At 35.1% G+C, this 24274-nt stretch overlaps 2 protein-coding genes across 2 annotated transcripts; both read left to right on the top strand.

The window, feature by feature from the left end:
• The first annotated feature begins 1724 nt into the window (after positions 1–1724).
• Positions 1725–3282, top strand: LOC115892822 (annexin A5-like). Its single transcript, XM_030915270.1, has one exon. The coding sequence runs from the start codon at positions 1848–1850 to the stop codon at positions 2085–2087; it is 240 nt and encodes a 79-aa protein (XP_030771130.1). The 5' UTR covers positions 1725–1847; the 3' UTR covers positions 2088–3282.
• LOC104673911 (annexin A5-like) lies at positions 1728–3282 on the top strand. Its single transcript, XM_010378085.2, has one exon. It carries the CDS (start codon positions 2100–2102, stop codon positions 2808–2810), a length of 711 nt encoding a protein of 236 aa, XP_010376387.2. The 5' UTR covers positions 1728–2099; the 3' UTR covers positions 2811–3282.
• Positions 3283–24274: the final 20992 nt, after the last annotated feature.

Here is a 24274-nt window from a genome sequence, read left to right as displayed (position 1 = left end):
TTTCTTATGAAAATCACATGTTCATAGTGACTCTAGGGTAGCTTTGTCCCACCTAGTGCTTTATCCTAAACTCAGCTGGATGGAGCCGCCTTTAATTGGACCCTGCCACTCACCATGGCAGAAGAAAATAAATAATGTCAAACAATGTACTTGCTTATAAAGCTTTTGTGCAGAGGTGATACGTAGTATTCCTGCTCTCTATTTACTGGCCAAGGCAAGCTACAGGCCAAGTCCCATGTGAGGAGAGTTAAGAAAATAGAATATACTTCTTCAGGACAGGAGGCAAGTATTTTCAAATGATCGTTCAGTCTTATACAGCCAACTCTGCTTGTCAAAAATACTTGATGCACACTGTTTTCTATGCAAGCATACTACTCATACATTCCACAGGAAGACAACCCAAAGTGCAATTAAGTTATGGCACCAGACTCAAATCCAGGTCTCTGTGGTTTCTGTTGCTCTCATTAAAGGATTAACACCATTAACAGGGTAGTTGTTCTTTTATTTATTTATTTATTTTTTTGACAGGATCTCGCTCCATCGCCCAGGCTGGAGTGCAGTGGCACAATCTCGGCTCACTGCAACCTCCGACTACTGGGTTCAAGTGATTCTTCTGCCTCAGCCTCCCAAGTAGCTGGGGCTACAGGCACATGCCACCACGCCTGGCTATTTTTAGTAGAGACTGGGTTTCACCATATTAGCCAGGCTTGGCAGTAGATTTCTTATCATGAGAGTGGGTTTACTATGAAAGTGAGTTTGATCCTCTTGCTGTCTCTTATGGGGACTTTTTCCCTTTCACTTTCCATTATAGGATGATGCAGCAAGAAGGCCCTCACCAGACACCAGCCCTTTGATCTTGACTACCCAGGCTCCAGAACTATAAGAAGTAAATCTCTGTTCTTTGAGGATTACCCAGTTTGTGCTATTCTGTCATGGCAGCACAAAATGGACTAAGACATAGGTCCAATCTAAGGCCCATCTCCCAGAGGACACCTCATAGCTGAGAGCTATGAATGGATCACTAAGTAAGCCAGCATCTGTCTTTTTTGTTCTGGAAATCCCACTGTTTATAAGATTGCAAACTATTGCACATCTCTGGCAATCTTTTCTCCTTACTTCTCTCCCTACAAGGCCAAGCAGACCTGTACATTTTCAACTGACTCTACTGGTTCCTTTTATTTTACTTTACATGCTAACTTTGATGCTTCCCCTTGCTCTTGAGGGACAATTTAGAAGAACGATTAAAGGGAATATTTAACAACCAGAAATTGTATGTCCTGATTCCCATTCTTACCTATTACTCAGTGTGTATCTTTGCTTCTATTCCTAATTCATAAAATGGAGATAAAATTGTAAACTGGACTCTCAGGGTAGGTATAAGAAGTGAATGACAATATACATAAAGCACTTAGAAAAAGTGCTGAGGCTCAATCTCTGGGGTATCTTTTATTTTTGTTTTTACTTATCTTTATTTTTTATTTGTATAATTTTAAGGGATACATATGCTGTTTTGCTATATGTATATGTTGCATACTAAATGGATATGTTGCAATATTGATGAAACCTGGGTTTTTAGTATAACATTGCCTGAGTAATTTTCATTGTACCAATTAGGCAATTTATCATCCCTTTTATGAGGGTACTCATTCTATTCATGAGGGCTCTGCATCCATGACCTAGTCCCCGACAGAAGCCCCTACCTTATAAAACAAATAGATTTGGCATCCTCATCCCAGGCATTGCCCAGCGTACCGTCGCCCGGCGCTCCGCCGCTTTCCCGGTGGTTCGGGGCACTTGGGTCCCACAGTCTGGTCCTGCTTCACCTTCCCCTGGCCTGACTCGTCGCCATGGCACAGGTTCTCAGAGGCACTGTGACTGACTTCCCTGGATTTGATGAGCGGGCTGATGCAGAAACTCTTCGGAAGGCCATGAAAGGCCTGGGCACAGATGAGGAGAGCATCCTGACTCTGTTGACATTCCGAAGTAACGCTCAGCGCCAGGAAATCTCTGCGGCTTTTAAGACTCTGTTTGGCAGGGATCTTCTGGATGACCTGAAATCAGAACTAACTGGAAAATTTGAAAAGTGAATTGTGGCTCTGATGAAACCCTCTCGGCTTTATGACGCTTATGAACTGAAACATGCCTTGAAGGGAGCTGGAACAGATGAAAAAGTACTGACAGAAATTATTGCTTCAAGGACACCTGAAGAACTAAGAGCCATCAAAGAAGTTTATGAAGAAGAGTATGGCTCAAGCCTGGAAGATGACGTGGTGGGGGACACTTCAGGGTACTACCAGCGGATGTTGGTGGTTCTCCTTCAGGCTAACAGAGACCCTGATGCTGGAATTGATGAAGCTCAAGTTGAACAAGATGCTCAGGCTTTATTTCAGGCTGGAGAACTTAAATGGGGGACAGATGAAGAACAGTTTATTACCATCTTTGGAACACGAAGTGTGTCCCATTTGAGAAAGGTGTTTGACAAGTACATGACTATATCAGGATTTCAAATTGAGGAAACCATTGACCGGGAGACTTCTGGCAATTTGGAGCAACTACTCCTTGCTGTCGTGAAATCTATTCGAAGTATCCCTGCCTACCTTGCAGAGACCCTCTATTATGCTATGAAGGGAGCTGGGACAGAAGATCATACCCTCATCAGAGTCATGGTATCCAGGAGTGAGATTGATCTGCTTAACATCAGGAAGGAATTTAGGAAGAATTTTGCCACCTCTCTTTATTCCATGATTAAGGGAGATACATCTGGGGACTATAAGAAAGCTCTTCTGCTGCTCTGTGGAGGAGAAGACTAATGTGTCACGGGGAAGAGCTCCCTGCTGTGTGCCTGCGCCGCCCCACTGCCTTCCTTCAGCACCTCTAGCTGCATTTGTATGCCAGGGCTTGACACATTGCCTTATTCATACTAGCATGCTCACGACCAACACATACGCATCATAGAAGAAAATAGTGGTGCTTCCTACTGATCTCTGATCGAGATCTCTTTGACTGCTCTAGTGCTTAATTATACTTACGTTACTAACTTTAATGCCTGGCCATTTTCCATTTATATATTTTTCTTTAAGAGGCCAGATTGCTTTTAGCCTTTTTTAAAAACTTCATTTATATTGCATTTGTAACCATGATACCTTAATCAGAACCTTAGCCGTGAAATTGTGAACTCTTGGAAATGATATTAGTCCAAGTTCGCAGCTAAACTAAACCTGTAAAATTATGGTGATTGTATTCAAAAGATTAATGAAAAATAAACATTTCTGTCCCCCTGAACAAAAAAAAATAAAATAAAATAAAACAAATAGATTTGGGGTTAGGATTTCAACATACGAATTTTAGGGGAATGCAAACATTGTCTATGTAAAGTAGTAATATATGTTAAAATCTCTGTAAAATAGGCAACCACTATAATTCATCCTTATGACCAATACTTCCAACTGTACATCCACATTTTCTCTTTTCTATAGTTATTCTGTGTTAAAATTCTTTCCTTTTGAATCCCTGTAATACAATCTAGCTCATTCTCCATTTTCAGAATCAGAAATCTAATAGGGCATAGTTGATTTGGGTTAAAATTATTCTGGCTAAAATTGAAAGGAATGTTTGCTATTAGTGATGATAAAATTAACATGTAAGATGAAGAGCATAAAAATAATTAAGGAAATTCAATTTTTCTACTAAACTGCATAGAATCATTAGGAGAATAATAGCCTTATGACACCAGTTCAAATGTAGCAATTCCCTAATGAGTTATTTTAATTATTGAGTTATTTATTTATAAGTCACACATATATTGTAAACTTCAGATTTCTCATTCACTTGACTTTGACTTTTTTGACAGAATATATGTTTTAAGAAAGCAATTATCACACCTGTTTATTTAGTCCTGGACTTTATTCTCAAGATCAGTACAACACTATTTTATCTGAAATTATGTTTGTTCCCCAGAGTAAGGGAACTAACATAACTTTTAGATGACTTTGAAATTAATCAAATCCATATGCACAGTATCAATATATGTAATTAGAATAGTTTTATTGTTACTCATCTGTTTAATAAATATTATTGTGTCTGTTATATAGTAGATTGTGTGCCAGGTGCTGGGAACATGAAGAAGAAAGAAAATGTGTTCTGATTTCAGAGAACAGATAACCTAATAAGCAAGATAAATCAGAAATATAAAATATAAATAAATGGGAATCAATGTGGTTACTATTATAATAAAGATCCATATAAAAACATTGAAGGAATAACTTTATATGGGGTAATCAAGAAAGCTGTTATTCAAAATTTGAGACTTATTTCCTAAACTTTGTTTTACATATATTCTATAATTTTAAAATAGTATTAATTGCTCACTTTATCAGCATCATACTAGTCCCCTAAGTGAACAGATAATTACATTCAGAAAGAAATCTCAGTCTTGGGTAACTGAAAGTGGTAACCTCCTATGCTCTCACCATCTAAAGTAATCATTTTCCAAAAGCAGAAAACACAAATTTTGTTTTGATTTTTTTCTTCCATGCCTGTAAATATATACAAGCCTTCATCTTATTTCCAATGACCTTCAAACCTCTAGTTCTGATCCACTTTTTCTCTTCTTTGCGCTCAGCTTACAGTATAGAATAAAAACCCATCAATACCTTCTTGGAAGTTAAAATTTCTGTGTACATCATCACTGAGCAGGTGCTGATTTTCTGTCATCTTTAAGCCTTCATTTCCACTAATCAAGGTCAAATTAGGTTTCACAGACTAGAAATAGTGGATTGGACTCATGTAGATTAGATTCATGTAAAAACTCACTATGTATTAGTTTACTTTGAAATGTCTGTAGAATGAGTTTCTCTTCCTTGCCTGTAGTCCTTTAAGAGTCTCAAATCACAACTGTGTCTTTCCTATGCACATTTCCCTTTATGCATCTCTACATTTCCCATAAGTAGAGTGTCACTAACACCGGTAAACATAATTCATACATATTCATGATTGCTGTGATGCTGGGATTCCAAATGTCCTAAGCAAGCGCTTGAACTTTCTGAAGTTACTCTTTTACTAGATCCAGGCAGGTAGATATAAAGTTATTTTAAATAGCTTTTTTTAATTTATGTATTAAAATCAGGTTCTAGTAGATCGTAGTATCAGGAAATTCTGTATATTTTTATGCTTATCTGTCCACCAGTTACTGAATTTGATGCATATGATTTACTAATTTACAAGGAAATTTCATTGATATTGTATCATATTGTTTTAAAAATATCAAAAAATGCATTGGAGAGATTCAAATTGCTCAAAACACTTTCTAGAGTTCAAATATATTCAAAACTAATTGTCAAATATTTCAATGCCTGATATAAGTTTGGATTTCATTAAAATAGATTGAACAGTGTTATCAGTCATTTCCTAAATACAATGATAATCATATGTTTGAGGAAGAGGTTTTTTTTTTTTTTTCAGAAATATATAATCGTTGTGGCTAGAGTAAGTAACATGAAGACTTATGCTATATATGCCTATGTATAGATATACATACACACATACATTTATATATATACACACACACACAAATTTAAGGTTTTTAATGATGTGCTTACTGAAGTTATACAGGTATTTTTTTTTTCAAATATTATGTTAATTAGTTTTTTAGGAGCTTCCTGAATTAATCCTGGAGGAAACATCCCTATGTTGTTGTGATAAAATAGTGGACTGTAACTAAAGATAATTCTATAATTATCATTTGAATGGCAGTAGAGTGAGAAACATCAAAGAAAATCTGATTTCATTTAACTCTTTGTTCAATTTCCCTTATGCTTTACTTTCTGGGAAAATATTTAATGAACAATGTTTGCTTACGGTAATTGGAAAGGAAATTCTTTACTTAGTTTTCTAACATGGAATACAAAGTAAAAATACAATATAAATATTCTGGAAAAAATTACACTTTAAAATGGGATATAAAGTCCAAGAAATATAAGCACAACAGACTGCATTTGTCTCAGTGATGCACATTTTTGAACTATAATTAATTTGCTCAGTTCTCCTTTTTAAGCTCATAAATTACACACGGAAACCCAAACAGTATTTAATTTACATATCTGGAATCCACAAAGCAACAAAAAAAGACAGCATTTAAGTGCCTGCATTTCTAATATAACTTAGTTCTTAAAATAATCTCACTTCATTTTTACAAGAGACAAAAGCTTTTTGGAAGATCCATGATTATGGCACCCACATGCATTGCTTTTGTGCTGCTGTGGGTGTAGGTCTGAAAAACACTCAGCAAACAGATGGCTAACCCTCTGAATGACATTATTCATGTTAAACAGAATGGCTTTCTGATGATCATAATGTAGCACCTGCTCTGGCATTTTTCTTCTAAGGGAAGAGGAAGAGTGGGATTTGGTGAGTTTGTCAATTGCAGTACCAGGTTTATGTTTGCTGACAGCATTATAAGAAAGGAAATTGCTCATCAGTTAACTCATTTTATAATGCCCACCATAAAGCAGGAATGAAATTTAATTTGACAGGTTATGCATATATATTTGTTATATCAACAAAAAGAAGGACTTTGTGTATATATTGGTAGACCTTAGGAAATAATTTTTTCTCTAATGCACTAAGTAACAAAATTGATTCAATTACTACTGAAATCTTACATGCCAAAAAGGCCACATATCATAATTTTCAATTTTTTCCTGATACACTTGTTACCAGTTTTCAAATCCTATTCCAAATATCTACGATAATATTTCACCACTTATACTGAATAATTATTACATGAGTCAAAATTTCTCATAAAAACACTCATCAGATTAAATGATTTTCCCTCTGCTTCCCATATAACTGCATTTCTGCTGCATCTTTTCAATTTACAATAACCTTCCCCAGTGAAATGTAAACCTATTTACTCAGAAACCATTATCAGTGGTCATAAAATATAATTCATCTCCCCCAAGGTTTTACTTCTCTACACTAATTGATGCTTATTCTGTTAGCATATTTTCACAGGTAACTTTATCCAATATTTCATTTATTATAAGTTTGTTCCATTGCTACTCTGTCAATCCTTACTACAGATACATGGCTGCACCACTATGAAGAATAATACGTTAGAAGGAAGAATTGCCCCCAAAGACTTTGAACCTGCCACTGTCACCAAAGGCTAAGTATATTGATATTGTATTTGATGCATATGCTTAGTTAAGTAAACCGAAGGCCACCCATAATTAGAATAAGTTGATTTTATTTTTGGTATACTTTGTTATTAATGCAAAGTTCATTTCGTGATGTCTTTTCTAGATAAAAGGGTATTGAGTTTAGAATGATATTTAATTAGGTGCCTATTTATAATTTTATGACTGGACTTCATAGTGATATCTTAAATCAAATTTCAAGGTATTATATACATAAGTAAAATGTCAGAATGATAAATACACATTCAGTAAAAGTAGAGTTTACTCACTTTAATACCAATTATACATTTTTAAAACTTTCTGTCTAAAATAAAGTGAACAAAGCAAATCATTAAGTATATATGGTTGTCTATCATAGAAGAAACAAATATCGTATTACTTTCACATTCTAAGAACCTGAGAAAGTAGAAGGTGAGTCATTCACAGCCTAACAAGTGATTAACCTACTTGCGATTGAATATGAATCTGGAAAATGTTCAAGGTAGTTTAAATTTAGTTGAAGTTCTTTCTCTCTCTCCCTTCAAAAAATTGATCTTTCACTGCCATTTATGTGCAGTACATAAAATAATTTTCAACTTAGCCTAAGAGCAATTTTCTTAAAAAAAACTTCATTTTAAATATTATTACAAAAGAGTTAGAAATAATGTAAACTATTAATATACAATAATTTAGGATGGCGAGATGGATAGCACCTATTACGGGCAAAGAGGTAAGTTTACCTTAATATTTTTTAAAAAAAGAAAAGATTAGGCCGGGCGCGGTGGCTCAAGCCTGTAATCCCAGCACTTTGGGAGGCCGAGACGGGCGGATCACGAGGTCAGGAGATCGAGACCATCCTGGCTAACAAGGTGAAACCCCGTCTCTACTAAAAAATACAAAAAAACTAGCCGGGCGAGGTGGCAGGCGCCTGTAGTCCCAGCTACTCCGGAGGCTGAGGCAGGAGAATAGCGTGAACCCGGGAGGCGGAGCTTGCAGTGAGCTGAGATCCGGTCACTGCACTCCAGCCTGGGCGACAGAGCAAGACTCCGTCTCAAAAAAAAAAAAAAAAAAAAAAAAAAAAATTAATGGCTATAAAATATTATAAGAAATAAGGGAGTAATGAGTACTATGTTGACGGATTCTATACAAATCTTAAATCAAATAAATCAAGAATTTATTTTGCCATCACGAATATGTGCAATTTGATGTTTCTAGATAAATGAGATTCACTGCTTCTCACTCCAGCTCTCTGTATAGATAATAAATACTATGTGAATATACATCTCTATTCAGGTAACAAAGTTTTACTTTTAACGGGATTAAAATGACCTCAAAATAAAATCACTATGGTTTGTAATTGATTTCAGCCCCCTTATGACCAATTTGGCTAATGTAAGAGAAGCTGTACTCGATGGAATAACATAATATTTTAAAACTTTCATACCACATTTCTCTGCATGGCACACTGTTTCCTGAGAAAAATTTTGACCTACCCTGTGGATCATTTTAAGACACATTTCTGTGTTATCACATTTTATTTGGTTCTGTCCTAAATGAAGATTTAAAATTTCATTAGAGATTGCTGATCTTAACCTCTCTTAAATTAATTATCAAAGCACACTGATCTGCTTTTAATTTCCAATACTGGGAAATAATATAATTTAAAATTTCCTCAAGAATATCAAGCATTGCCAAGATGCTGAAACATTAGCATCTTCCAAGTATAGGATGGCACTCCTCAAAATGCCATGTTTCAAAGGAGTAAGCTGTTCTTAAGAATAGATATTTTGCTAATATCAGTCTAATACCTTGGAAAACAGACACCTGTATGTATACTGTTCTCATCAATCTGGCTACTACTAATAGTTTTACTATTTAGAAGGATTCTCAATCCATTCCCATACTCAGTAGGGTTGTTTACCATACTTATGCTACTCATTAATATTTATGTTGAAAGTATTGCTGCTGCTCTCTGGAAACTAGCAGTTTTCTCAAATTAATTCCAATTTTCACTTTCCCTTAGAGACACCTAGTCTATTCATACAAGTAAAATGTTTGACCCCTCAAATACATTGGGATGGGTCACTGTTGAAGCCTTTAAGCATCATGCCTAGAGTATTCCAAGTTGAATTGATTTTTTTAATTATTAGTTGAATTTAGATTCAAATAATCTTAGATCTAAAACTACCAAAAATAATCTTCATTGGATTAGTACTTGGCCATTTGTCTCTAGCTAAAGTTATTCACTGTATTTTTATCTTTTTAAAAAACTGATGGTTTCAATTAGCTTGGGCTGTCATAACAAAATACTGTAGTCTGGGTGGCTTTAGCAACAGAGATTTATTTTCTCATGATTTGCAGGCTGGAAGTCTGAGATCAAGTGGCCATCAAGGCTGGGTTCTTGTTAGGGCTCCCTTTCCAGCTTGGAGATGAAATCCTTCTCACTGTGTCTTCAAATGTCAAAGACAGCCCCCCGTATTGCTTCTTCCCCTTCTCATAAGTGTGCTTGTCCCTTATAAAGGTACCCATTCTTTATCATTGTGAAGGCCCCATTTTCACGACCTCATCTAAATCTAATATTCTCCCACAGGCCCCATCTCCAAATACAATCACAATGAGGGATAGGGCTCAACATATGAATATGGGGGATGACGGGGACACATTCAGTCTATTGCATTAATTGTGCAAGTAAAACTTCTAAAGTTTGTATAAAACGCTTTCTTAGTGTTCAAGTATGTGACAGCTGCTCCATTTCTTTCCTCCACTAATTCTGTGATTATATGTAAATCTGTCAAGTGAATCTGGAATGATTAATTATTTAAACCTCTTGCTATTAATTATGTCTGTAAGTTCTTAATATTTATAACATTTATTTTATAATATAAGCATGCAGGAAAATTTACAAAAATATATGTCATACTATTGTTTTCCTTAATCTGTATGTTTATAATTCTTTACTTTATCATTTTATTGCTTATTTACTTCTCAACAGATTCAGAAGTTTCCTCTATTAATGATTGTGTTAGTTAGCTATCACACTTATCCAGTTAGCAAAAGTATTGGCCCATTTTCTTAAAATCCAGAATATTTAATGTTCCTAAAGGATTTCTATTTTAGCTTTAATGTATCTGTACCTATTAGAATAAGAGCCTCCCACATAGTCCCACATATATATTGTTTTTTCAGATATAATTCTATTCTGTGTAACTTTCTGCATTTCTGCTGCTATAACCCTCGTGGAGATCATCACTGTCTTTTCCTTAACTACACCAATTGTTCTTGAACAATTTGTCATTGCTTCATTCCAATTAATTCTCTGCAAAGCACTTGGAATGATTAAGCAAAACTAAATAAAGCAAAACAAATCAAACAGGAAGACATAAAGTGGATGAAGTAAATGGCCTGTAAAGAGTACCTTCCTGATCTCCCTTTGCTTTCCGAGTCCTGCAAGATCTACCTGTGAACATGCCTTAGTCCTCACTTTGAGCTACTCTGCCCACGTCTATAGTCACTACATTCCAGATCTAATCCATGTGATTGTCATTTCATGTGCTTTTCCTTCTATTTACAGTACACTGGCAGAATTCTTATTATTTTGCAAATTTCAACTCAGGTGAGGTTTGGGTCTCAGCCTCCTGACAGGTGGTATAGCAATGTGATAAAAGTACAGGCACTGGCACTGGATCACCTTCGCTCTGTTCCCTCTCAAACCTTCACTAGTAGTGTGGCCTTAGGCAGGTGACCTCATCTTTTTATTGCATTTTCTTCACTTGTAAAAATTGAGGTAATGTCACCATTTGTCATAGATTTGTTTGCTATATTAAATGATTTAATGTATATAAGATATTTAGAAGAGCACATAGCATATTTTAAGCTCCCAATAAAGGTCACTTGTTAGAGTTTTATCTCAATAATATGTCTATAACTATTATATTGTAATAATAATAGTAATAATAAAATAATTATGATAGTTAATAATTTTATTAATTATAATAATAGCTAAATCTTCAAAAAGTATAAATTACAGAGACTGTCCTCTCAAATTCAGTTATTTCTCATAGCTTTATGAGAAATAAATCTCATAGATTTATTACAATATCCTTATTGTTATCTTTTTATGACATTAAAACCTTAATTACATATGTTTATGTGAGTGTAATACATACAGCTCACTAAAATAGAAGGTTCAGGTAAGCAGGTATTATGTCTATTTGTTCATCATTATATAATTAGCACCTATAACTGCTTAGAAAGGAGATCAATAACTATTTTTGAATCAGTGAATATTGTTGATAAAATTGAATTTCATTGAGCAACTGAGTGGGGCATGCAATTAACCATAGAGTGAGAAACCACCACAAAGACAGAGAAGGCAGTTTATGAGCCTAACAGCAGTGGCTACAGGAAACAGTTTGGCAGGCAGCCCTTAACTGGAGCAGACCTTTCAGACAAGACAACAAGAAGCAGATTCAGTGAAAAAAAATCCAACTGAAAAACTGGTAGGTGAATGAGCTGGTATTGTAGGCATCTATTAATAGATAACTAAGATCCAGGCAACTTGTAAGTAGACGGCCCCTATTAATAATTAGTGTAGATATCTGATCAGTTGAGCTGTGGTTGCTGGGTTACATATAGCACTCACAACAGGGAATGAGGAATAGGGAAACAAAGTAGGAATCAGTATGCCGGGGGAGATTTTGTCATAAGATTTTATCATAAGTAAAATACTCTAGGCATGGTGTCTCACGTGTGTAATCCCAGCATTTTGGGAGGCTGAGGTCGAACAATCACTTGAGGCCAGAAGTTTGAGACTTGCCTGGGCCACATGGTGAGACCTAGTCTCTACCAAGAAAAATAAATATATAAATAAAAATTAGCGAGGAGTGGTGGCACGCACTTGTAGTCCTAGCTACTCAGAAAGAAGGCTGAGGTGAGAGGATGACTTGAGCCCAGGAGTTTCAGGCTGCAGTAAGCTATAATCACACCACTGCTCTCTGGCCTGGGTGACAGAGTAAGACTCTCTCCCTTAAAAAAAGGCAAAATAGCACATAGCCTAAAATAGATTGTGCTGATAGCATGATGCTGACCAACACAATAACAGGACTAAGATTCCTTAAATAGGAAATTAAACAAAAATTTTTACCTTTAATGTTCTTATGTCTGCATTGAAGGATAGCTAAGAAAACTTTTTAATACATAGAAACTATGCTAGATACATTGAAAAGCAAACTAAGCAAACACTTTTTTCTAAAATGAATGAAGGTACATTTAATGTATATTTTACATGATGATTTCATTGTGCTTCACTTTGTCCTTGATTTTCTCACTTCACTTAAATCGTTGTAGCAATTTTTCTTTTCTCTGCCTCCTCTGCCAAACAGCTGATCTTATTTGAATTAAAAATGCAGCTGTCTTTATCAATCTTTCATGTTATATATGGATTTAAAAATAAATTTACAAGTAAAAAACTGATGATATTATTCAGCTCATGAGCTAATTCAAGATTCATTTGTCTTGATGTAGCTTTTTCCATTCCTTTGCAAATTCTGCTTTGTTCTTTGTATTGACATTTTCTTCCATTTCACAGTTGGCAGAATTAAAACATAGACTAAAACAGTACAAGTAAACTGTCATTATACTAATGTAAAAGCTCAAATTATCCTAATTATAACCATTAATATAATTAATTCACAAACAAATGCTAATGCCATCACTGGTTATGTGGCATGTTGATCCTTTCAATTTATATATCTTCCTTGGAATTCTTTGTTTTCACATCTCGAGATAGTAAAAGTTATGCAGAAATATCTCAAAGCCTCTGAATTAAGCCACGTTACCTATAGGGCACTAAACCCTAAAGTTAAAAATAAGCTAATACTTGACATGCATTTTTTTGACATGCTTGAAAATTATTTTGGAAGCTAGAATACCTACTTTGTGCTTTTGATTAAAACAAAATGTTTATCATTCTTTATATATTATAGACACGTGTAGGTAGGGAGAAATGAAATTACTTTCTAGGGTCGGGTAATTATATTTGATATTACTGAGAAATTGCTATCAAAATAATACATGTCTAAATGGAAAATAATTATAATTACACATTTTCGATCTGCCAACACTACTGGATTTGTGAAGAAAAATATTCTTTGAGTATGTTCTTATTTTCAAACTTTTAAACAAATCAAAAGATATCCTTTTACTAATATCATGGTTCTCTTATCTTTGAATGCACTCAAATATAACCTTAATGCCTATGAAATTAGTATTAACCTTGTCCCCACCACATATAATTTTATAAAGACTGATATTCCTGTCTGTCGACTAATTGCACCAATAAACTTCACTACAAGGATGTAATTAATAGACCGTAATATTTAAGAAGGTGACATTTCTCACATGTTTTGAACTCTTGACTTGGAATTTGAAAAGGAGAAGAAGTTACTGATACCAGGATTTTATTCTAGAATAGTATCCAGTTGGCAGTTAACTGAAACAGCTTTTTTTCCCTTAACGGCAATAAAACAGAAAGGACTAATTACCCCTTTTTATAGGTGCGATTGGAACTTAAAACTCTAGAGACAGTGTGAGCAATAAAGCACTGTTAGAGTCTATTTCACCATCTGCACCTTAAAGTTACAGCTACCAAATCAACAAACAAACAAAAGACTCAATTATGCTAAATATATTATTCTAAGGTTGTAAATTGTTTATTAGCATTTTCTTCTGACTCTAAGCAATTAAGACAATTTTTAAATAAAATTTTCAGTTTATATACATTTTGAGAAAATTAGAAATTTTTTTTTTTTTTTTTTTTTTTTTTTTTTTTTTTTTTTTTTTTTTTTTTTGAGACGGAGTCTCAGTCTCGCTCTGTCGCCCGGGCTGGAGTGCAGTGGCCAGATCTCAGCTCACTGCAAGCTCCGCCTCCCGGGTTTACGCCATTCTCCTGCCTCAGCCTCCCGAGTAGCTGGGACTACAGACGCCCGCCACCTCGCCCGGCTAGCTTTTTGTATTTTTTTTTTAGTAGAGACGGGGTTTCACCGTGTTAGCCAGAATGGTCTCGATCTCCTGACCTCGTGATCCGCCCGTCTCGGCCTCCCAAAGTGCTGGGATTACAGGCTTGAGCCACCGCGCCCGGCCAGAAATTTTTTAACTAATGCTAAACAAGTCATAAATCTGTTTTAGAATTTTTAAAGAGTAATTTTAAAAATATCTACCTTTCACTTCCGTTTTAAAGAAAGTTAATTTAATTAAATAACTAAAATTGTCTCTTTCATAATCTGAACATTTAGAACTTTTTTAGCAAGTATAATGCAATGCCATCTTTAAAACGGAGACCAAATATGGTGACCAAAAGTGCATTTATGCCTTGAGACACTCCCACTATTTTCAAGCAAGATAGTTTTACATACATCTGTGGATATAAGAATGAATCTTAAAATATGCATTTTCACATGAAACAATCAAATATGGAAACCATAGACTTGAGAGAAAAAGCACGTGTAATTAGGTTCTTTGATTACCAATATAAAAGTAAATCTATCCATGTAGATTTTTAAAAATAAGTCAAATTCCAAAAGGTAATGTGCTGTTTAATGTTGAAAGATATTATGTATAATCACATTTAATCTGAAGAAACACAGGTCTTCAAAACCTAACGTTTGAACAGAGTTCAAAATACAGCTTTTTTCTACTTAAGTCAGGACATTCTAAAATAAGATTAGGCAAGAGGATGGGGTCTGTGAGTCTGAATAAATACTTTAAATAATTCATTTTAAATTTTAAATCAATGTGATATGCTTCTCAAAATTTTAATGAGAACATCCTTTTATATTTCAAAGCTACTTTTTTCTAGACTTCTTCACAATTTTGAAAATTACCATAAATTTACCATTTATAAAAGTAACCATGTCACAAAGTATTCAGGAAATCCCTTCTCCACACTCTTTCAAACATAAAAAGTCAATCATGTATCATTCAGAAGAAGTAGTCTTACTTATATTTCGCTGATATGAAATGAGATGACAGGCACTTATTGGGAATCAAGATATTCATTTGCTATGAATGCTAAAATAATCACTACCTTATATACGTGCTGTATTCACCCTTGCTGAGTGAATGAAGAGGCCACTATTTTCCAAATTGCAAGGTCCCACCAACAAAGGGAAAGGCCAGATTATTTGTTAGGTTCTCTCTGATTCCTTGAAGACCTGACTTATTATATGGACCTCCTATTTTACTAAGTTTTCAATTAGGAATTGTTTTTTTCTCTCCTCACTGAAAAAGAGTATAAATAAAAGCCCTACTGTTTCTGCTGTGCCATTAAATATTAGAGATGGGCAGTGAAGGAATCAATGTTCAGAAAGAACAAGAAGTGGAATAGAAAGAGGAAGGAAGGAAGGGTAGGAAGAGTAGGAAGAAAAGAAAATGCAAACCTCACTAATAACCAGGCAATGTTGACCAAGTCACATAACACATTGCACTGAAAAATGTGTGGCCAAAGTAACGCACAGTTTCCTGAGATAAGAATAAAATTATAAATAAAAAGAACACATTGAATAAATGGTGTTGGAAAAACTGGCTAGCCATATACAGAAAATTGAAACTGGACCCCTTCCTTACACCTTATACAAAAATCAACTCAAGGTAGGTTAAAGACTTAAACATAAGACCTAAAACCATAAAAATCCTAGAAGAAAACTTAGGCAATACCATTCAGGACATAGGCATGGGCAAAAACTTCATGACGAAAACACCAAAAGCAATGGAAACAATAGCCAAAATTGATAAATGGGATCTAATTAAACTAAAGAGCTTCTGCACAGCAAAAGAAACAATCATCAGAGTGAACAGGCAGCCTACAGAATGGGAGAAAATTTTGCAATCTATCCATCTGACAAAGGGCTAATATCCAGAATCTATACAGAACTTAAACAAATATACAAGAGAAAAACAGCCCCATCAAAAAGTGGGCAAAGGATATGAACAGACAATTCTCAAAAGAAGACATTTATGCAGCCAACAAACATATGAAAAAATGCTCATTATTACTGGTCATTACAGAAACGCAAATCAAAACTACATTGAGATACCCTTTCATGCCAGTTAGAATGGTGATCATTAAAATGTCAGGAAACAACAGATGTTGGAGAGGATGTGGAGAAATAGGAACGCTTTTACACTGTTGGTGGGAATGTAAATTAATTCAGCCGTTGTGGAAGACAGTGTGGCGATTCCTCAAGGATCTAGAACTAGAAATACCATTTGACCCAGCAATCCCATTACTGGGTATATACCCAAAGGATTATAAATCATTCTACACATGCACATGTATGTTTATTGCAGCACTGTTAACAATAGCAAAGACTTGGAAGCAACCCAAATGCCCATCAATGATAGACTGGATAAAGAAAATGGAATACTATGCAGCCACAAAAAAGGATGAGTTCATGTCCTTCGTGGGGACATGGATGAAGGCAGAAATCATAATTCTCAGCAAACTAACGCAGGAACAGAAAACCAAATGCCGCGTGTTCTCACTTATAAGTGGGAGTTGAACAATGACAACACATGGACGCAGGGAGGGGAACATTACATACCAGGGCGTCGTGTGGGTGGGGGGCTAGGGGAGGGATAGCATTAGGAGAAATACCTAATGTAGGTAACGGGTTGATGAGTGCAGCAAACCACCATGGCACACGTATACCTATGTAACAAACCTGCATGTTCTGCACATGTACCTCAGATTTGAAGTATAATAATAATAATAATTAGACGCACGTATATTTTTTGACTGGTTGGTTGGTTGTCTAGTTTATTAGTTAATAGTTTGCTGATGAAAACGCCTTTGGGCACACACTATATTTTTTTTTTCTGAGACAGAGTCTTGCACTGTCACCCAGGCTGAAGTGCAGTGGCGAGTTCACTGCTCACTGCAACTGCCACCTCCGTCTCCCGGGTTCAAGCAATTCTCCCGCCTCAGCCTCCTGAGTAGCTGGGATTACAGGCACGTGACACCATGCCCAGCTAATTTTTGTATTTTTAGTAGAGACAGGCTTTTGCCGTATTGGCCAGGCTGGTTTCGAACTCCTGGCCTCAAATGTTCCACCCATCTCGGGCTCCTAAAGTTCAGAGATTACAGGAGTGAGCCACCGCACCTGGCCAAGCACATCTTATAAGCAGGTAAGGCTTCTTGTATCCTCCAATACATTTGAATGTCTTCAGACATTCAGCAATCTCAGGCATTTCATAGTAACTGAGCTTTTAAAAGTAGAATCAATCATTCAATATTTTTACAAGCTATGTTTTAATATTTGGGAAAAATACAAAAGCCAATCTGTCAAAATGTATTAAACCTACAATGAGTTGTTAATTTTCAAATGCAGAAACCAAATTTAGTTAGTTACTTCATTCTTTGGAACACTCAAATTAGACTGCAAGCATGCAATATCAATATCTCTTCAGACCCTTCAAGGAAAGCTTGATTTGAGCTCCTAATTATCTATGTTTTCTGGGTGTAAACTTCACAGTAATTAATAAAAACACTTGATTATATTAAAATTTTCTTTGCCAAATTCTATTTAAAATTCCGAGGAGAACTGACAAGCTTAAATCTCTGCCTCTGTTAGAACCACCTTGCAACTGCTTAACTTTTTACGTGATTACTCAAAAATTGATGTGAGGGAATGGTTTTGATGTAACCAGCAAATTGTTTTTAAAAAGGTATTTTTTTGGTCCAACCATGTCTGAAAATTGCAATGAAAAGACGACATGCAAAGTTCAAAAAATAAAATTTTTACCAGTTTTTTAATTAAATCATGTATTTTTGTATCAAAATAATATGTTCATATTAAATTAAAAAATTTACCAGTTTTTTAATTAAATCATTTCTTTTTCTATCAAAATAATATGTTTATATTATTTGAAAATATATGTCACATTTTACTAAAGGACTTCTAGGCCGGGCGCGGCGGCTCACACTTGTAATCCCAGCACTTTGGAAGGCCTAGGCGGGCGGATCACGAGGTCAGGAGATCGAGACCATCCTGGCTAACACGGTGAAACCCCGTCTCTACTAAAAATACATAAAATTAGCTGGGCGTGGTAGCGGGCGCCTGTAGTCCCAGCTACTCGGGAGACTGAGGCAGGAGAATGGCGGGAACCCAGGAGGCGGAGCTTGCAGTGAGCTGAGATCGCGCCACTGCACTCCAGCCTGGGCGACAGAGCAAGACTCCGTCTCAAAAATAAAAATAAAAAAATAAAGACTTCTATAAAATCAACAACAATATTATAATCACACTCTCTATCTATAGAAACAGCAACTTCTGAGCATTTCAGCTGTTTTTTCCTCAGCCTTATCTCTAATTTCTATGCTTAGACTGCCAATTTTAAAATGGCAGAAAGAACACATGATTTCATTTTAACTAACCCCCTCAAAGCTCCAGTAAGCCATTGAAGAAGATTGAACAAATTGGAGATAGGATGATAATAATAAATAAACAGTAACATCAACAATGTTTTGAAGCTGGAAACTAGGTAGATGAGAAGATATTGACTTATCAGAGCAGGCAAATCTGAAGCATTACCACCCACATCCAGCCAAGTGACTCGCCTCTGAACCCCGAAGAAACTCAGGAACTAAAAGAACTAGTATTTCTGCAGAAATGGGTGCTGGTAAGTCTGAAGAAAAATAAGATTATTGATTGAAAGCCTGCAAAAAGAGCCAATAGAATACTGGAAACCTTCAGCCGACTCATGGAGTCGGCTATTCTGAGGCAGGAAATTTACTCTGGTGAGATTTAGTCATAAAGACTTAAACTCAGAGCTACCAGGTCCCCCTAACTGCAGGGGTGAAGTATCTGCTAAAGATAAGGGAACTTCAAGAATTCCTGCATGTATACTAGAGAGAATCTAAGGTTTTGTTTTTTTATTTTTGTTTTTGTTTTTTCCCCCAAATGAACACTTAGCTCCAAATAAGGCTTTCAGAACCCAGGAAACATATGGACATCTAGTGCAGGAGAAATTACTTGTGATCTTGACATTTAAGGCAATGTGAGTGGATTGTCCATTTACCAACAGATGATCCTTAGGCTCATTAGCCCATAATCCCAGTCTGTACATACTGGTCTCATGTCAGGTATGTATTTTTTTCATCCTTCTCTTAAATGTAAACACAGAGCCAAGATCACCAAATGTTGAGAAAAGCACACAACATGAAGATAGAATTCAATCAAATAGACAACAAAATAACCTCAGTAGAAAAAAATTAGACTGTAAAGTGAGCAAAGGGAAACTTAAAAAGCCTAATAATATCCTTAAAAGAGAAGAGGTCTTATTCTATCCATAGGAAAACAATAGGTTGCTGTAAAAGGAACATTCAAAGAATAAAGAAAAAGCCACTGGAAATTAAAAATGTGATCATGGGAATTTTTAATCAAGAAAATGTAGAAATACACTTAAGAGATAATGTTACTAAAAAAAAAAAAAAAGACTTTTGAGGCTCTTGAAATTCTATTATATAACAGGCATAGTACAAAGGAGACAAAGCCCCTGACTTCATAAAATTAGAAAAGAAACAACAGAAACAACAGAGTTAGGATATGGAGAGAAAACAAAGAATTACAACTACAGGGTGATATTTTCATCTGGGGCATAGCTCAAGAAAACAGTATCTCTCACCGAAAAATAGAAATTGAAAATTAAAAAGAAAATAAAAACAATAAACAGAAGAGAAATCTATAGATATATCTATAGATATACCAAAGGAAAGGAAACTGAATACATTAAGAAGAGAAAGATAGCAAGGGAATAATAAAATAACATTTTCCAGAACTAAGAAAATTTATTTTTAATGGAAAAAAATATCAAATTAACAGAGAATCAATGGGAAAAAAACCCTGAAACCTCTATAAAGGAAAGAGCAAGAATATATAATCAGGATGATTATTTTTCAACAATACTAGAAGCTGGCAATGAAATAATGGCTTACACGATTTTCAATCTAGAACTGTTTACACATCCAAAAAGTCAATTAAGGAAAAGGGTAAAGTGCAGACATTTTTAGGCATGTAAGCCCCGAGAATGTTTACTTCTTAAGCACCCTTTCTCAGGAAGATTCTGAAGGTTGTCCTCCACCAGGGGAAGAGAGAAAATCAAGAAAGACAAATACATGATAGCCAAGAAATGGTTATATCCAACAGAGAAGAAACACAAAAAGAATTCCAAAATAAATGGGAAAGAGAAGTCGCAAAATAACAGCAGTATGGCCAGCTAGAGATCAGCCAGCTCAGTCTGGAACATGATGATGAACATTTCAAGAAGAAGGCAAAATGGAACAAATGGTACCTTATAGAATTATGTACTATATGAATTGTTGAACTGTACTAAAAAAAAAAAAAAAAAAAAAAAAAACTAACCGTTTTGAGATCCATTAGGAAGTTTGAAAGTCATTCAGTAATAAGAAAATAGAAATTAACCAAACAAGCAAAATTGATAATACCAGGAAAACAAAAGCAATAAATAAGAATTGAAGTACACTAGCAACTTCGTAATAAACATATTTAGGTAGTCATAATTATTTAAACAATACTGGGAGTATGGGGAAGAGAAAATATTTGTATGTGGTAAAGTGGAGATGTTAAAAAAAGCTAAAATTTAAAGTACTTTCAATTCAATTTCCCAACTTTCATTGTTCTTTTATACCAATATCATAATCAATGGTTGAATTAACGTTTAGAATATCATGACTATGCACATGCTGTTTATCTGCACATAGCACACCACACCATGTTTCCTTTTTTTCCATGTTATAACTTTATTTTCCACTCATGCTTGTTCTGGTTTCTTTCATCTGAGACACCATTTTCGAGTTTGTGTAACACAGATAGTATGTATCAGCCTCCTTTGCAGAGAAGGTGGCAGAAGCTTCCCAAGTTTAGTTTGTAAACTTGAATTTAATTGCCTTGTATCCAGACCCACAGCAGCAAGATTCATATTTTCATTCTGCTGTCACCTTCTCCGTAGCTTGACAAATGCATTAAATTAACTAATGCATTAATCATTAATCAAAAACAGCAAAAATCTTCAGGTTAGATGAAAAGATTATCATCCAACTGTGAGGAAGAGGACTAGGCATAGGCGTGCACTGGTTGGTTTTTTAACATAAATTTGACACTTGTTTCCTGTCTATCTTCCATTCTAATTCCATCTCACCTCACTGGTCCACCTGACAGTTGGAGTCGGGAGCCTCTTAGGGTTTTAGGGGGAAAATTGGGTGGGTATCATGTGTAGCCTCTTTCTGTTGGTCCTTCTTGTAGATCTTAGATTTTAACTGCTACCTCTATTAAATGTTCCTAACTTTCAAAGCTGTATAATATTATTTTACTGATATCTTCTCCCCTTTGTCTTTGTCATTTTAGATTAGATATTTTAAAAATGAATTTGCAACCATTATAGTAGGGCTCAATGGTGTAAGTGGGTAAATAGGCCAGATATGTAATTATACATTTTGTAGATGATGGGTTGATGGGTGCAGCAAACCACTATGGCATGTGTATACCTATGTAACAAACCTGCACATTCTGAACATGTACCCCAGAACTTAAAGTATGATAAAAAAATCAGCAACGAACTTTACCCACATTTCGGTCTTCTTCTACAACTTTCTTTTAGTATTTGTACTATCGCAATAACCAATCCTAATATTTCAATGGTTGGTTCTAAACATGCAATATTTACCACAAATTCATAAACCAGATGATTATATTCAACATATACTCCACTATCTTAAGCTATTACTTAAAGACTCTTTTCATTTATCTTCTAACTATGACATTGTCCTGGGCACAATACGTTTAGCAATAGTGCTGAACACGGCTTGAGCATTTCTAATAGTTTTATCATATTGCTGAAGTAAGTGAGCTTAATTTTATTCAAAATAATCAACACTATTTTACATATTCTGCTATTTAGATTTATCTATTCCTATCTTTTATTTGTCTTTGGGATTTTTTTTTTTGTTATAATTAAATGGTTTACAATTATCCCTTAAATTTTAATGTACTGTTTAGTATGCTATTTTAAAAAAATAATAAAAATTCTACTAACCTCCCATGTTGTTATGTTTGATTTCGATAAACATGTTATCAATATCCTCACTCGAGTTATTAAGTTAAAAACTGTTGAGACAAAGTTGAGAATGCAACCCAGTAACATAAGACTGTAAACTATCAAAAAGTTAGCATCATTAACCAGCATTATTTACTCACTGTCACAGAAATGGTAAGAACAGTCTCTGATTTAAATCATCCCATATTTCTCCTCTTGTTTATAAAAACATCATGACAAATCTGATCAAATGCTTTTGTTGAGACAGAGTTTTTATGCCACTATATCTATCAGCTTACTGCATCTTATGCTTTACTGGCACATGATAAATTGTCTTATGATTAGGACTATTTTTGGTTGAAATAACAGAAACTTAACTAAAACTTAAGCAGAAAAATAAATTTATTAAAAGGATGGTAGAGTGTTTTAGGGAATCCCATTCAGGGCCTCAGAAATACAACTGGAGACCTCGATCTTGTAGGGGAAACGGGGAGGTCATCCTAGCTTTCCTTTGGGATGTCTCTGCAATTTGTTCCATTCTTCTCAACCTGCCTCTCTCTGCACATTAGAATAAGGCAACCAAAAACACATAAGATGTGGATATTTCAGTGCAACTAATTTTCTCTCCAAGTAATTTTCTCCCCCAAATAATTTTCTCTCCCTAATTCCAAGTTTTAAGTTCCTTTGAAAGGATCTTCAACTTCAGCTGGGAGGCAATGATTGAACAAATAGGATTGACCAGAAGGACGTACTTTCCAGAAGGAAAAATAATCGGCTCAGATTTGTTCAGTTTTTCTCCCTAAACCAATAACCAATACCCTCCACAATGATCAGTTCTTGCAACAGTAATTTAAGTAATGTGGGTCCTCTGAAAATTAGGGAGGTAGAAATTATCTAAAAAGGTCAGGTAAAGAGGTTGATGAGTGAGTTGGTAATATGACTTAATAAAGTCTACTATTTGGTGTTTAAATATATACTTTCTTTTTTCAAAGTGTAAAAGGGAAAGCTTTTTCCAAATGTCAAACTCCAACTATCTTGTATATAACCACAAATAATATAGAACCATAACAATTGTTGGTCAGCTGTGGCTTCCAGAAGCAATGCCATGAAGTCACTATTCTATCACTTTAGCCTGTTTGGATACTGTTCATTTATCTTCCATTTTATCTTTATATCTGTATTAATCAAGACTCTTTCTTGATTAAATGATGGAAACAACTCAAAATTGAACTCTTGTCACAATCAACTGAAAATTCAGGGAAGAATGACTTACAAAGCACCAAGCCCGATGCTCAAATAATATCCTCAGTAATGCCTTTCATTATCTTTTAGATCTACTGATTTCATTAACAGATGTCTCTTTACATATAGTAGTAAAAATAGCCACTGGAAACACCATCTATGGACTCCACTATCTTGCCATCTCCAGTGAAAAAGTGTTCCTCTCTTCTGATTATGGTAGATAATATCATAAGACCGAATTTGTTTGCCTAAGTTATATGTCTTCCTATGATCACCTTTTGTGGTCAGTGTGATCACAACATATGGACTGACCATAAAGGACTTGGAAGTCCCCAAAAGAAATAGCTTGCATTTTGTAACAGCCGAAAGGATTGCTGTTTGGGAGAGAGTACAGAAGCACCCACCTACAACCACAAACGCTGGCATGCTCCTGTGGAGGAGACGTAGTACAGTTTTATCCCTTTGATGCCTCCAGTGGTGATATCTGGGCCTCTGTTGCAGTCCCTTTGCTTAATATTCAAATCTATTCTAATTTTGTTCTAATGCTGCATTCCATGCCCTATATGATCAGTTTAAAAAGCCCAAAGCACCTAAAAGGAAGATATCAAAGTACCATAAATTGCTCACCATTCTAAGATTAAGCTTATCCTGTTCAACTAGTGCAGCCGGAGAACTGACTGGATCAGTGAAAATAATGGGCATAAGTGGTTACTTTCTTCCTGTGAGTGAAGTATTTTCCATTATAGCTGATT

This window comes from Rhinopithecus roxellana, chromosome 13 (assembly GCF_007565055.1).
Source record: "Rhinopithecus roxellana isolate Shanxi Qingling chromosome 13, ASM756505v1, whole genome shotgun sequence".
Lineage (NCBI taxonomy): Eukaryota > Metazoa > Chordata > Mammalia > Primates > Cercopithecidae > Rhinopithecus > Rhinopithecus roxellana.
Note: the sequence above shows the minus strand (reverse complement) of the source record. Positions and strands in the feature narration are given on the sequence as shown.